The sequence below is a fragment of the Mchenga conophoros genome, linkage group LG9 (genome assembly GCF_057382185.1).
Source record: "Mchenga conophoros isolate Kocher_MC1m ecotype Shallow Benthic linkage group LG9, M_conophoros_male_GT1.1, whole genome shotgun sequence".
Lineage (NCBI taxonomy): Eukaryota > Metazoa > Chordata > Actinopteri > Cichliformes > Cichlidae > Mchenga > Mchenga conophoros.
The window spans coordinates 32,758,257-32,774,277 of NC_140534.1; the positions used below are offsets into that span (position 1 = coordinate 32,758,257).

General features: G+C 40.2%; 1 protein-coding gene across 4 annotated transcripts in view; it reads right to left on the reverse strand.

Moving 5' to 3' along the window:
- The window catches only part of LOC146567673 (uncharacterized), a 75,776-nt gene that overhangs the window by 43,212 nt on the left and 16,543 nt on the right, over positions 1-16,021 (reverse strand). For all 4 annotated transcript variants that reach the window (XM_085287573.1, XM_085287572.1, XM_085287571.1 and 1 more), the window contains 22 exons: positions 15,827-15,937; positions 15,034-15,141; positions 14,570-14,680; positions 14,383-14,493; positions 13,886-13,996; positions 13,264-13,374; positions 12,896-13,006; positions 11,133-11,243; positions 10,723-10,833; positions 10,388-10,495; positions 10,001-10,108; positions 9,014-9,124; positions 8,705-8,815; positions 7,722-7,829; positions 7,359-7,469; positions 5,855-5,965; positions 5,064-5,174; positions 4,850-4,957; positions 3,852-3,962; positions 1,144-1,254; positions 262-372; positions 47-157 (listed from right to left, as the gene is read on the reverse strand). In XM_085287573.1, coding sequence (XP_085143699.1) covers positions 47-157; positions 262-372; positions 1,144-1,254; positions 3,852-3,962; positions 4,850-4,957; positions 5,064-5,174; positions 5,855-5,965; positions 7,359-7,469; positions 7,722-7,829; positions 8,705-8,815; positions 9,014-9,124; positions 10,001-10,108; positions 10,388-10,495; positions 10,723-10,833; positions 11,133-11,243; positions 12,896-13,006; positions 13,264-13,374; positions 13,886-13,996; positions 14,383-14,493; positions 14,570-14,680; positions 15,034-15,141; positions 15,827-15,937 — 2,427 coding nt within the window. The remainder of the gene's footprint in view (positions 1-46; positions 158-261; positions 373-1,143; positions 1,255-3,851; positions 3,963-4,849; positions 4,958-5,063; positions 5,175-5,854; positions 5,966-7,358; positions 7,470-7,721; positions 7,830-8,704; positions 8,816-9,013; positions 9,125-10,000; positions 10,109-10,387; positions 10,496-10,722; positions 10,834-11,132; positions 11,244-12,895; positions 13,007-13,263; positions 13,375-13,885; positions 13,997-14,382; positions 14,494-14,569; positions 14,681-15,033; positions 15,142-15,826; positions 15,938-16,021) is intronic.

Genomic DNA, 16,021 nt, shown 5'->3' on the forward strand with positions numbered 1-16,021 from the left:
GAGGAACATTTGCTTGTGTTTTCTCTCTTGTCTGTGATGTGAGTACCTGACTCTGCAGCTGTGCCACCTCTTTGGCGTGCTGAGTCTCCAGAGTCTCGGGCAGCTTCGAGTACAGAGAGCTGGACGCTTCCTTCTTCCCTGCTTCTTTATATTTGCTCTGCAAAACAAAGAGAGGAAAATAATAAATAAAGGCATCGAATGTAAACGCTGTGACTGAGGTTTGACCTTTAAACAGATCTTAAACACACGATGTTCCCGTACCTCACTCTGTATTTCAGATACAGCTTTGGCAAACTGCATTTCGTTGGTCTGTGGCAGCTGTGAATACACACTGACACTCTGGCTCTTCTTCCCACTTTCCTTATATTTGTTCTAGAAATGAAGACAAAGACGTGGCATCAGACGCTGGTCTCCTGTCTCTCAGCAGATATTACACCAACCAAGACAAAGCAAACGTGCAGATGAGCGGAATCAGAGGGATTTCCTACAGGATCCACTACAAAACTTATCTGAACTGTTTTCATCCTTCTGTGAGATGAGCTCAGTAATTGGAGGCAGCAGTTTCACAGAGATGGAAATGATATAAGGATCACTGTCTCTTCTCTTCCAGCTAACGCTCACAGCTGGACTCAGACACAATCCTTCAGTCCTTTATTACATATTCTGTATATGACATGTTGCATACAGACAGTCTCAGAGATCTTACGGCTCTTCAGCCTTGAAATGTCGGAGTTGCTCAACCAGCAGTTGCGTTATTGCAAACAGAAATCACAGCAAACAGCTGGTATCAGTGTGACTTTCCTGGTCTTAAAAAGCAGGACTCCCTGGCATTCATGCAGATGTTACTTTGACGTGAATGTGACAAGCGCAAAGTGTAAACCTGGCCTCTAAATCCTGCAGATACAAATCCAATCCAACATCGGCGGGAACAGTAACGGGAAAATGTAATGCCACCTTCCCGTGTTTTCCTCCAAGCACCTTAAGAACAGGTGAAGTCAAAACACTGGAGGTCCCACATCCAAGCCCTGAACAGTGAAAGCTTTTGTGGGGCAAGATCAGGCAGCTGCTTTTAATGCTGTGGCCTTACTTACTACACTTTCTGTTCTTTGTAATCCTTAATGCATCATAGCAGCAGAACTGTACCTCGCTCAGTATTTCACTCATCTCCCGGGCAAAGTGGGTCTCTGTGGTTTCAGGCAGCTGAGCGTACAGAGGCGACATCATCTCCTTCCTCCCTTCATCTTTGTACTTTTTCTGTTGGAGACAAAGAATTCAAGTAAACAAGAGACACGCTGAGGTGAGCAATCGCAGGCAGCTCAGTCTGCGCAGGATTTACTTTTAAGGGAGGAGTTTTGTACTTTTTATATATTCATACAAATATATTTTCTTTATTCTCTTTAAATGTAACTTGTAAAGCAGTAAAAATAAGATTAAGGCAACAAAACAAAAGTTTACTTTGATTACACAAACATTATGTAGGTGTGAGTGATGGCTAATATTGATAACAAGTATGGAGAACCCAGAGCACTTTATACAACATGCCTCATTCATATAAACACTTTGTTTCCTTTGCTTAACTGCTTTCTATCAAACATTCACACACATTCATAATCGGATGGATGCATCGGAGCAACTTGGGGTTAATATCTTGCCCAAGGATGCAGTCAAGGATCGACTCACCGACCTTCCTATTAGTAGACCACGTGCTCTACCTGCTGAGCTTCAGCCAAAGCAAAGGCAGCAAGAAATATAGTTTAAAATAGCATTAATATCAATTTGACCTTCAGATAAATCTATCGAGCTTGAGGGAGAGGTCAGAGGTCAAATGTGACATGATATTTTAAAACAGTGCTTTCTGTATGTTGGCACATACAGCACAGCCTTTTGCTCCTCAGTTTTCTACCAATAAATCCTTCAGCTGACCTTGAAGACGTTGGTGGATTTAAGGCAAATGTTAATGGATTGTTAACATGACCCAGACAAAGTTTCCAGGAGTTCAGAAGGTTTCGTGTTCACAGACAGAACGACGTCCTCAGCAGATGTAATATAAACAAACAACAAAACACTGCAAGAAATCTTCATCTCAGGCAACAGCTGAACTCCTCACTGGCTCCCAGCAGATAACAGCTGTTTACAGCTGTGCCAGAAATGATTGGAAAGAAAAAGCATCATCTTGATTTGCATTTAAAAAGGGGCTCGCTGGGTTACCTGCCAACTTTCCTGTTTTACAACTGGCACAAACAGATCACTTCACAGCTGTTTCTGTGCTGCTTTTAAAATTCCTCTGAAAAGTCTTTAAGCATCAGTTCAGCTGCATTTTACTCTGCTGCTTACTGGAAACAGATAATAACAGAGATGACATAAGAGATACATCTCGATCCATGATTTCTTTCACAAAGCTGGTTTTCAGTTTCAGTTCATCTCTCAGAGACTATTATAAATGTTTTAGGTTCTTTCTTCTATACACATCAACCAAAAACACCATGTTCACCATTATGCTGACGACACTCAGTTTTATCTACTTGTCACATGTGACCTTCTACATTTGGGTGAAAACCCAACGTATTTGTATTAAATTATAGTGGAAATGGCAGTTTTGGAGCCTGAGCTCAAACAACATTAGCTCTGCTAAGTGTGAATAATAATAATAATAATAATAATAATAATAATAATAATAATAATAATAATAATAATAATAATAATACATTTTATTTAAATAGCGCCTTTCAAAGCACCCAAGGACACTGTACAACAGATATCCAGTTTGAACGATAAATGAAAACCTTACAGTTCTTGCGTACGGAGGGCAGCTTTTACCAGACTGATAAATTAAAACAGCTTTTATATCTTAAGCAAACTGTAGTTGATGCTGCTGTGACTTCCAGCCTGGAGTACATTTGGTTTGTCCGACTCTTTGGTTCAAAAGGCAGCTACTTGGCTTTTAATCGGTCCAGAGAAAAGACGACACATCACTTCAGTTTTAGCTCAGCTGCACTGGTTAGCTGTGGAATCAGGATTTATTTACATTTTATTTTTTGGATCAGCTCAGCTGTATGTTGCAGATCGAGTAACTCCACATTTTGCTGCCAGTTCACTGGAGTCATCCTCAGCAGTTTCCCTCAGTGCCCCCCCTCTAACCTAAAAACTGAGGGTGACAGGTCTCCTCTGTTCTTGCCTCCTGGCTCTGGATTAATCTGTCATCCCACATAAAGTCAAACAGCTGACAACTTTAAATCAGTTCCTGCTTCCAGTCAAGCCTGAGGTGCCTCACGGTTTGTATCAAGTGTATGTTTTTTACTTGTAGATTTGTTTAACGTAATAATTTTCTTATTTACGATATTCCAACCATATTTATTCAGTGTTTTTTCCTTAGCTTCACTTCCACCCATCTATCCTGGAGTATCCCAGGTGTCACAGGATGGGATACACAGAGAGACAGAATCACCAACTAACCTCGACACGTCTTTGTCTATGTGAGGAACCTGGAGTACCTGATGAGATCGCACGCAGCTACACGAAGAGCATGTAAAGGCCTCAGTTGGTCTGTGGACATGAATCATGTGTATGTGGCTTTTTTATTTTGTGCTTATAATTTCCTATACTTGGACTGGTGATATATTCTCCCCTAACTGGAACACACTTTGGGTTGCTGCCTGTTGTTTTGTGCTATATATGGAACTGCACTTGATGTAATCTTACAGTGCAATAAAACGAATAAGTGTTTTTCACCCAAACTACCTCTGCAACACTTAGAAGTAACGCTTTCTCCAACCTAAACTTGAAAAGTGTGAAATAATGGAAAAGCAGACTGAGGTAGAGCGATGGTACCACACACAGCAGGATTCACTCACTTCACTCTGCAGTTCAGTCACTTCTTTGATGCGTTTGGTCTCCAGAGTTTCGGGCAGTTTGGAGTAAAGAGACGACGCTGCGTGCTGCTTACCTGCCTGCTTGTACTTCACCTGTCAAACAAACACACACTTTAAATCCCCACAGAATCACACTCTCACAACTTCATCCTGCCTCAAACTGTTTCCCAGCTACTCATGACTGGAAATATCTCATCCTTCACTGAGCAGCGTTATCAGCTCTGCAGGCGACTGGGAGGTGACGTAGCAACTACTGTGACATCACCAGCTGCATCCAATAGGATGAACTGTTTGACCTTGTGTAGCTAAGACATGACATGAATGTGGGAAAACGGAAAGAGGTGATTGAATTCTGTTGGACTTCATTTACTGTTTTCTAGTTTACTTCTACTGGATGCTGATGATCGTTATTACCTGATAAATACAAAAGTTTAATGGGTTTAAACTGAGACTTATGGCTGAGCTGTCCAACACGCTGCAGGCCTGCCTCAGCTCGGACTCTGATTGCACACATATTATACTAGTCTTTGATATGTTTTTCGTACATGCTTAAAAAACTTTTTTTGCCCTATTTTCAATCCGTTGTGCCATAAATTTCTACAATGACTTAATAAATACAGCCATTAGAAAAAGATCTGCTGTTGGTATTTCCTTTTTTAGTCTGATTGTAACCATCTGTGTCTCACTTGTCTCATTTTTTAACTTCCCTGATTACTCTTTGTGTATAAATAGTCCTGTCTTCTCTTCGGTCTTTGTCTCTTTGTACTCCTGCAGTTTGATGGCTTGAGCCCAAATAAAGATTTAGTTCAACTCGTCAGCTTTGGTCTCCTGCTTTTAGACTTCAGTCAGTCTCAGCAAGGTGTGCAAATCTCATCCTTATCTCACCCTGATATTTCAGACATTCAAGAGGATTCACTCCAAGGAGAAAAATCTTTAAAGTCATGATGAGTGCTGCAGGTCAGTAAGCTCGGAGCTCCCACCTCGCTGTGCGTCTCAGCCATCTCTTTAACAAACTGAGTCTCCAGAGTTTCGGGCAGGAGCGAGTACAAAGTGTTGGGCAGATCCTCTTTGTCCTGTTTGTACTTTGCCTTCAAAGAGGAATAAACACAAATCAATGAACAGAAATAAGAGAACATTGAAATGCACAGGAGAATGGAAGATATCAGTGTGTGATGAGAGAGAACAGAGCCGCACCACGCTCTGGATCTCCGACATCTGCTTGGCAAACTGCATCTCTGGTGTTTCAGGCATGAGGTGGAAGAGTGAGGAGGACATTTCCTTCTTACAGCCCTCCTTGTATTTCACCTGCACCACAAACCAAACAAACACATCTCTGTTAATGTGCAATAAAACACTTTGCTTTCTCGGGGCTCAGCGTTGCCCCCATCCTCAATTTCATAACTCCACTTTAAGTTCAGACATTTCTGTCTTCACTTATTTTCAGCACAGCGAAAGTTTTCTTAACTTCGAGCAGTGATTAGAAGAAGTCTAGCTGAGTCAGCCTGACTAATGTCGTATTTTTGGAAAACCTTCCTCCTCCTCAGATAATAGAAGCTGCAGCAGAAACACTTTGTGACAGCTCGACAGGCACAGCATGAACTCGTGCACAGGAGGAAACCTTAAAGGTCACCAGGAACAACTGGACGTGCACTTCTATTCAGTCACATCATCAACAAGCACTGCAGGAAAATATGGACTGTATCATCTTAACGTTCACTTAGACTTTGAACTCATCTGTTATCCAGTGAGAAAGATTTCATGTTAAGTAAAATATCATTGAAATAGTTTCCCAAACTTTTTGTGCTTTTGCAGCAGCTTCAAACACCACAGTGTTTGATTCAGAGGAACTTCAGAATGAGTGTTCACACAGATCAGATTAAAGAAAAGGCCGATTGGGAAAGTTTCAGACTCGGACTTGAAAAGTTTCCTGCTGAATAAAAGCCTCTGTGTTGAGGCACAGCAGTGGCTGGATGAGTGTTTGTCACCTGACTCTGCAGCTCCGTCACGTCTTTGGCCAGCTCAGTCTGCAGGGTTTGAGGAAGGCTGGAGAACAAAGTGGACGACAGCTCCTTCTGCCCGTCCTCTTTGTACTTCACCTGCAGGGTCAACAGAACTGTTTTTATGTTCTTTTATTTTCTTTTTACTTTTATTGAAAACGTAAACTGAGTAGTGAAAAGGCATTCAGGGTTTGAGTCAGGAGAGTTGTTAGACACACAGAAGAGAGCATGTTTATGAGGAGAAAGGACTGGATCTGGCAGCAGGAGAGCACCGAGCTGCCACCATTCACATCCAGAGATGAATGATGTGGTTTGCATTAAACTATTAAAGTATTTCTTTACACTGAATAACTGTGGCCTGACTGTTTTGTTCTAGTTTTAGCTGAAAAATTGTTTCAAAATGAAAGCGATGCCAAAGTTGGAGACTTCACTGCACCATCTGTCAGCTTTGCCTCTCTTTCCATGAGGTTTGACAACTCATGGAAGGAGAGGGAGACTAAAACTGGTGACCTTTAACTCCTAAAACCTCCCATATTTAAAATCCCACTAAGCTAACAGATCCAAACACTGACTGCGTAGCAGGGTATAATGGTAATGATAGCAGGAGGCGATGGATGTGACAGTTTAGAAAATAAAGTTCACAATGCAGCACACAGCGAGACAATGACAGTTTGTATGCAGATACGAGTAAATTACACAAAGATTTTTTTTGTATTTAAAAGAACAACTTGCCAGTAACTAGTCTGCACGGAAAGAAGACGTGTGGCAGCTCAAAACCACTTAGAAACCAAATAAACTGTCAGTCAAATGTTTGGTACTTCAAAAAATGAAAGACGTTTGATTTCTTAATTGCATTCAATAATTCTCACTTTGTAAGACATGGTCTGAGTGAACTTTTATTGTACATGGACACAACTACCACAAGCATAACATATAAGACACAGATGTCCCTCATTCTTCTGTCCCTTTTCTCTTTTTTATTATTTTTTAAAGCTATTTTAAGGGTTTAAAATTGCAAAGAGTCTTGTAGGATTATAAACCTGTTTTGTGGATTTCTCAAAGTTGATTGGTTAGATTAGTGGGATATAAAATGGACAAGGAGAGCAAAAGGTCCAGAGTTTGAGTCACCGTGGGTCACATTTTGCTTGTTTTACACATTTCATTGAAGAAAGAGCAGAAGGATTCCCAGCTGCTATTCTGCAAATGGTCTCCAACATCAGCACAGCTTTCATTTTTGAACTATTTTCAGCCATCACTATGTTGATATAAATTCAAAATGTTTACAGTTTAAGCCTTTTTATGCAAATACATGTGAAAACATGAACACCAGGCTTTTATGATACAACAGTTAACTTAAAGTGTGTTGATTAAAAACTTGACGGTCCTCCGTTAGGCTTGGCAAGCCGCTGGACTTTAATAAACTGAAGGAATCTCTGGTGTGTCTTACCTCCTGACAATATGTTTCTTATCTCATAAAAACAGCAAACAGTACCTGGCTCTGTATCTGTGAGGCCTGCTTGGCGTGTTGAGTTTGCAGAGTTTCAGGCATCACAGAGTACAAACTGCTGCCGGTCTCCTGCCTCCCTGACTTCTTATACTTTGTCTGAAGATCACATAAAGAATAAGATCAGTTTCTTTACTGCTTTATTGGTTTGAGCTGTCAAACATCTAAATCTGCAGCATAAACGTTCACATTCTCAGTCCCAACGTTACTAAATTAGCTTCATCATGTTTGTCCAAATTAATTTAGGCTTTCACTGAAGAGCAGCTTTATGTAACACTTACAGCTTCTTTCTATCTTTCATCAACACATTTAAGTGTTTTTGATCATCCTCTCAAGTTTCCTTCATCTCACCTCGCTCTGCAGCTCAGACACCGTTTTAGCAAACTTTGTCTCAGCGGTTTCAGGCAGCTGAGAGTAGAAACTCTGAGACATGCTCTTCATCCCCTCCTTGTACTTTTTCTACAATCAAAACAGAAAACAGGATCTGTAACATGGGATTAAGAAAAATTGCTTTAGAAATGTATCTAAAGAAATTATTAGAAGACACATCAACTTCTGACCAATCAGAGCCTTCTTTCAGACTTCATTGCCATTTTATTCAAAATAATTTGCTTAACACTGTCAGTATTTAACTGTGCTGCTTCCGTTCTGTCCTCCTGATTACACCCTGAGGACTTGGCTGTAAAGTACGATGAGTGAAACAGCACCCCTCTAAATGCCACACAGTGAGTCCAATACTCCCACAGGTCTGCAGTGGGCCGAGTTGGCTTTCCTTGATTAAAAGAAATAAAGTAAGGTTGAAGTCATACCAGTACCACACTGGGATTAGTCAGAGTTATGCTGGGGAAGCCAATCATCACTCCACTCAAATCACAGTGTGAACGTCACTGAATAACTGTTAGTCATTTCATCCTGCAAAGCTACCAACTGAAGTGTGGATGGGGGAGTTTATTGTTTATTAAATAGTTAACTAAACTAACTAATGACTTATTTTACCATCTACTGAGCTCATCACATCAGCAGTGCTAAGCTGGATTTGTCTGCATATGTCTTCACTTAAGTAATAGTTTCATCATGATCACACACAGCGGGGACAGCAGTCACAGGGTTTGTACCTCATGTTTAATACATGCAGGTTATTGATACTTCATGACATGATGTCTGATCATGTTTTGAATTAATGCTTCTTTCAGTCGTTATTAGAGTACTATTGTGGTTAGTTAACAAGAGATGCACCAGACCTGCATGTGTAAGGCATAATTTTATGTATTATGACAGCTTTAAGAATTGAATCTGCAGGTTGGTCTAAAGCAGCCGTGTCTCTCTGCACCTACTTGGCTTTGCAGGTCGGTGACCTCTCGGGCAAACTGGGTCTCCAGAGTATCAGGGAGCAGGTGGTAAACTGGACATGACAAGTACTTCTTCACAGCGTCTTTATATGAGACCTACATGACACAGAGACAAAATATAGACATTCACAAATAAACTTTCGTGATTTTTTTGTGTACCATTTTTAAAGTAAGCTTTACCACCACATGCTTCTTCTCAGTTTGCTAGTTTGGATCTAGCTTCACGGTTGAAAGTTCATGTTAACAAAAGTTTTTAGACTTTTGTTAACAGTTTTTAGTCATATTCCTGCATACCTGACTCTGTAGCTGGGAAGCCTCTTTAGCGTGCTGTGTCTCCAGAGTTTCAGGTAGTCGGTGGTACAGAGATGTCGATGTGTCCTTCTTACTGGCCTTTTTGTATTTTGCCTGAAAGACACAATTTGCACTGGAGATTTAAGTGCAGTTAGCACTAAAAAAATCAGTCATGTGCAGTTAACTCTACACCGAGGTTCCTACCTACCACAGAAACATAAAGACTATGAAAATGTATACAAATTATGTTTTTCTCTTCCACTTTCTTGAAGGTAGTGTTAGCCTAAATTAGAGGGCAACTGGCTGATATGGGGAGAATTCATGTGGGCGTTTGAACCTAAAAAATCTTGTGACAGTTGGGGGCTTATCCGGGATATGTTTGTAGAATTAGTTGCGTCACTGTTAATAACCAACCTGGTTTGTTAACCTGGTTTGTTAAGCAAATAATAAATAGAGCTAAATATCTATATTTATTATTTGCTTAGCATTTGCTTAAAGCTACAAATATGGCTTTTATTTGGATACAGGCTGAGATGGTTGCCAGTTTTAGACTGATTATAATAAATTCCTGTAAATTACACTGACTATTTTAATTCTCCAGATGACGGTCATAAATACCTCCTCAGTGCCTTAATGAAATACATACAATTCTGGTTCCTTCCTATATTATTATCTATAAATGTAAGAAATGCTGAAATAGGTCCCTAACATTTTGAATTGTAGTATATAAAACCAGACACTCGTGGTCTGACGTGCATTTACCTTAAAGTTGATCTATGGCTTATTTGGCCTATTTTATAGGAGCCAGACGTCATGAGAGCTCATGCATCTTGACTGAACTCAGTATTTAATTCAGCTAGAAATTGCAAATATAAAAGAAATTGTAAATATCACCACAATCTTACATTTAATCATATTTGCATAAAATCAGCATCATCTCTGGGTTATTCTATGAGACCTGACTGCAGTTTGAATATTCAGAGCACTCACCTCGCTCTGCATCTCCGTCAGCTCTTTAGCGTGCTGGGTGTCGAGGGTGTCGGGGAGCAGAGAGTACAAGTTGAAACTCATCTCTTTCATATCTTCTTTGTACTTGACCTTGTAATGAAGCAAAGCAGAGCCAGCAGGATGAGAACAAAGAGTTCTTCATTCACACAGATATTTTTTATTATTACAGCAGGATCACATCATACAGACTTCTTGTCTATACAGGTCACGTTTTATTTGAAAGCTTACTGAACTGATCACATAATAAATCTGGAGACTGAATTCTCTGTTGAAGGGGAGACAAACGGACTCGCATACCAGAGCTGATCGAGGTACTTTGTTCATTGATGATGAAAAACATTTCTACCTAAGAGCAGGTAGAAATCGTACCTCACTCAGCATCTCTGTCTGCTGACGAACAAACTGTGTGTCGTTGGTTTCTGGCATCAGGTGGTAAAGGCTGGGCCCATCTTTCTTTAAAGGCTGCTTGTACTTCAGCTAGAACAGATGTAGAAGAACATTATTTACGATGTCTTTAATCGCTTTAATAAGAACATCCATATCCTTTTCTGCACAGGAATCCAGTTACTACTTAATAGTAAAAGTCCTCAAAGTTTGCACCATGTGGGAAAAGCAATTCCTCTGTTTATATATACTGGTTTGGACCCTATGACTAAATGTATTGATACCTCTGAGACATTTGGCTGATGAGTGAATTGAGGTACCTGACTCTGCAGCTCAGAAGCCTCTTTAGCGTGCTGCGTCTCCAGAGTCTCAGGTAGAGTTGAATAGAGGGCGCTTGACACGCCCTTCTTTCCTGCTTCTTTGTACTTCATCTTAACAAAAAAGAAGAATGAATAAACAAAATATAGGGCAGATTTCTCCAAATAGACATATCTCAATTTCCAAAAAAGCTCCGTCTCCATCTCTGTCCTGTGCAACTACATTTATTTTGTCATTTTAACCACTGAACCAAATGTGAATCAAATAAAAGAGTGAGTGAAACATAGAGTTTTGTTCCATCTGCATAGATGTAATACGTTATTATCTTGTAAACCACACATTTAAACATTTGGACATAATTTGCAAGGACCCCTGGGAAGATAATGCAGATAACGTTTGTAGAGACATTTACCTCGCTCTGCAGCCCAGAAACTGTTTTTGCAAACTGAGTCTCAATGGTTTCTGGGAGCTGTGAGTAAAAACTTTGAGAGAGGTTTCTCTTCATAGCCTCCTTGTACTTGTTCTGGAAAAGATGGACAAGTAATGTAAAATATCCTGAAGGGTTTTAAAAGGACTGAATGCTGCACAACCAGCCTTGAGCTATGTTGGAGAAATATTCCGCTTCCAGGTCATAGTCATGTAAACACTACTGTGATATTCTGTCATAAATCTAAGACATGTAGAATATTCTGACACTGATAAAGTTTTGTGAGCACGTATGCAGCACATTTAGAATATGTGTTTTACATGGATTTGCAACACATACGTGAAAATCCACATACTGTATACAGCCTACAGCTGCTCACAAACCAACCAGTCTGTTGTTTGCAAGAAAAGGTATTAAAAACACGTCCCACAGTCCTTTGACACCCACATATACGGTCAAGATTTTTCAGAAGGTGGTTGAAGGAATAATAAACAGGCTGTTTTTGCACAGTCGAACAAGTCTGCCAACAGTAAAAAGCAGAGAAAATGGCCCCAACACCAACACTTTTTCACATTTAAATGCGATCATGTACATGTTAGAGGATCGTTAATGGTGAAAAACTCAGTTTTATTAGCTGTGTAACTAACTTAGTGGAAATATTGACTTTTTTGAAACTGTAATAAGTGAGAGGCAAAAATGTCACTTTTATCTGAATCCTTAAAAACAAATGTTTCCCATCTTCCGTTGCTTACAGATCAGATATTGTTATTAACTCCTCTCCAGTACGTGCTGCGAACAGCCTGCGATGCTTTGATCCTGTTTCTGATGCTAATCTGCCCTCTGATGAGCGTCTAAGGTAGAAGCATCAGAGAGCGGTGAATAATCTGGGTAGTGATTATTTATAACTAATCAAAGGGCATTCTTACTGCTGCTCTCTCTGCATTTCCCTATTTTTGCTCTCAGTTCTCAGTTGAAGCACAGCCTGGATCCCTCCTGCATGTCGAAGCGCTGCTGTTTATTCGATCTCTCTCCAAAATGTCAGGCAAACAAATGACGAGACAGCATATTTGACCTAATCTCACACAAGACTTTAAGATCGGGACGTTGTTTCGGACGATGACTTTCATGTAATGATAACCTGGAAACCAGCGAACGGGCTAACCATGACGTTTAAATCTGCGCATCAAGTATATTAAAACCAGGTAACTATAGCAACAGTACTGATGTGTCACGTTTCCATCCATTATCCAAACCCATCATTGATTTTTTAGTAAAAAGTGCATTTTCAAGTGTGGAGAAATCAACATCTTGTGCTCTACAGTGAGTATTTGTGGCATGTTGGACTGAGTCACACTAAACGTTTGACATGTAACAGGAAACACGTCAGCCTGTGCAGCAGCACGCGTCACTCTCATGTTTTTAAAAGCGTTTGGTGGGGAAGCACAAAGAACATCTTCTACTCTAATTTAGTTTGTTCTCTTATTTTCAGGAAAACAGAGAAATCCTTTTTATACAAACTAACTGAGCAGTTTTGAAGTCTCACAGCTTCTTTTTAGCCAAAATGTGCAGCCGAACTCTGTTGTCGTCAGCTCTGGGCAGTAAAATGTTTGCTCTATTGCTGCAACACAAACGTTTTTATCTTGTTTCCTGTTTTGATGACTTTCCGTCATATTTCTCTTCTGAAGTGGTTTTAGATTCTGCTCTGGTCATCAACAGGTGACTGTGGGATACTTTGATGGTTTATTTACCTCGCTCAGCACGTCGCTCATCTCTCTGGCAAAGCTGGTTTCTGAAGTGTCGGGTAGAGTGGCGTACAGCGAGCTGGACATCTCCTTCTTCCCGCTCTCTTTGTATTTTACCTGCGGAGCCAAAAATGTTTATCATGCTACATACTTTTACTCTCTGACAGTTTAGCTTGAATTGCCGTGTGCTGGTCGCACTTCTTTGTACTTCTTTGTACTTCTTTGTTTCTGTCACGCTCATTCCTTCCTGCCAACTGTTCTCTTCCCTGTCTTCATGTTTGCTCATTGTCACATATGAATCTTTTATTTGCTCCTAATCATCCCTCTGTGGATGACTAGTCGTCAGGTAATGCTACAAGAAAACAACACATTACCTCACTCAGCAGCTCTGCAGCTTCTTTCGCGTGCTGCGTGTCCATGGTGTGAGGCAGGAGGGAGTACAGGCAGGCGGTCGCCTCCTTTTTACCAGCCTCCTTGTACTTGGTCTGCAATTTCAAATGAACCGTTAGCATCAGTGGTGGCTTGTGCATCACTCTCTGTAGCCTGTAGTTACTGCTTTACCCCACATGGAGCTAATCTTTGCCATTCATATGCTACGCTGCTGCCCGGACAGGTTGAGTAGTTATCTTGGTGCACGTCACACACAAAGCACAACAGTTGAACATGGAAACAACAGAATTAGTTTTAATGCTGCCTGCTGTTTACCGGTGTTTTAAGACATTTGCACATTAGGAGTAGATTCTGAACAGATTGTTATTTATGGATTTTGTTGGGTTTCCCCAAAGTTTGATTCTGTTCATCTGGACGTTTTCAGTGGGAGAAACGTTTCACTCATCTAAGTGACTTCTTCTGTCTCAGCTGACTGCAGGTTGCAAAAGAGTCAACACTGGCCTGAGGGAGGGGGGTTTAAAGCTACACTGAATAATAAAATAACAACTTATTCTTGATAACAAGCAGGCACAAATTTCAAGCCTTTCCTGTTTGAGTGCCGTGTACCTCACTCTGCAGCTCAGACAGCTGTTTGGCCAGCTGTGTCTCTGTGGTCTCTGGGAGCCGATGGTACAAACTGCTCTGAATCTTCTGCTTCAGACCTTCTTTATATTTCACCTGCAGGAGATGAAGAAGAAACACATGTTTTCATTTTTTGTCCAGATTTCAATGGATTAGATTTTTTTGCATTATTTAACAAACTGAGGCCAGACGTCTGTTTCGTGGTTTACTCCACACTTCAACTCACTGGACTTCAGATCACACAAAGATCTGCAGTCTTCTATGTTCAAACATTCATTTTACTCATTTTTTTATTTGGTGTGAAACACTTTGTAATATTTATCCTGATAAATAAAATCGCACCTTTACTTTCTTATTCCTACTTTTCTGTTTCTCATAAATTATTATGTGTACTCTTTTTTTAATTCGGAGTACTGCATACACAGGTTGTTTATCTTGACTGACGATGGAAAGAAAAAGCCATTAAAATGGGATTAAAGTACCTCACTCTGCAGGTTCGACACCTCTTTGGCGTGCTGTGTGTCGATGGTCTCGGGCAGCAGAGAGTACAGGTTGATGTTCATCTCCTTCTTACCGTCTTCTTTATATTTCACCTAGAAAAAACATTTGATTTAATCGGCAGCTTCTGCCCTTTAAAGTAATTCTCGTTTTTTTTCCTCTTCTATTTACCTCACTGAGCAGCTCGGAGACTTCTTTAGCGTGAGCCGTCTCTAACGTCTCTGGCAGGAGGTGGAAGAGGCTGCAGGAAAGAGTTTTCTTCTGGTCGGCCTTGTAGTTCAGCTGAGCACAAACAGGATCACATGCAGAGTATCAAACTGTCAGTGATGGTGAGCAAACTTCTAACATTGAACATTGTTCCTCAGGGTTCCACATCTGTCTGCCCAATGATGTGAACTATTCAAACCAGCTAACTGAACTCCTGCAACCTTTAGGATCCAACAAACACAAAATTGAACGACTATTTTATTCATTTTTATTTCATTTGAACTCATAACTGTATTTGAATTAATCAGCTGTTTTATGTATTGTGTACGCCTGCTCTGCCTCAGCGCTATTTACTGTAAATCCAAATATCTGTATGTACTGATAGATGTGTATGTTTAGTCTACAATCACAGCAGTGAAGGGTTTTACCTCGCTCCGCACTTCAGAGGCTTCTTTGGCGTGCAGCGTCTCCAGAGTCTGCGGCAGGGTGGAGTACAGAGAGCTCGACACGTCTTTCTTCCCCTTTTTGTACTTCATCTGAAAATAATTTGACGAAATTACACTTTTGCTTTTCTAACAGTTCAAGGAACAGACTTTGACAGTAATTCATTAAACACGACCTCAGTGGCCTTTCAGTTTGCATCTTCTATAGTTAAACTGACTTTTTGAATCTCTGTGATCTGCATCAGTGGGTTAAGTTCAGTTTAATGTTAAATTCACAAAAATATTAAAATTTCAACATCCACAATATCAAATAAACACTCTGTATATTTCCTATAGTGGTTTCTAGGCTCATGCTGTTTAAAGTCACTTCTAATGCAACAGTTCTTCCTGCTGTTGTTTCACATTAAAAGACTTCAAATGGAAAAATATAAGATGGCTTTTAGTTTGAAAGATTCATGAGGTGGACAGACAAAAATAATATTGATATTGAGAGTTGAACTTTTCTTTACTGTGTTGTCTGTTAGTGTGATTAACACAGACTGATGAGGAATTACTATAAACACAAACATTGTTTTCTCTTCTTCTGTGTTTGTGACGCTGCTTTGGGAGGAAGAATAATTGTATTTTTAACTGTGACAAAACTGAAATGTTAAAAATGTTCATTTTGCTGCTTTAGAATCTGTCGTAAATGTTTCATTTCTGCTACTTCAAGAGGAAGAAGTTGTTTTCTGCCGTGAATCAGCTGAAAACATTTCCCATAAAGACACCTGCTCCTCACCTCTCTCTGCAGCGCAGCAACATTTTTGGCAAACTGCATCTCGGCGGTCTCTGGTAGCTGACTGTAGGCACTCTTAGACAGGCTCTTCATCCCGCTCTCTTTGTATTTAATCTGTTAAAAGACAGCACATCAAAAACAGGAAGAGTTACTTCCTTCTATTCAGTGATGAACTCTTCAGATCTATTAGATATAAAG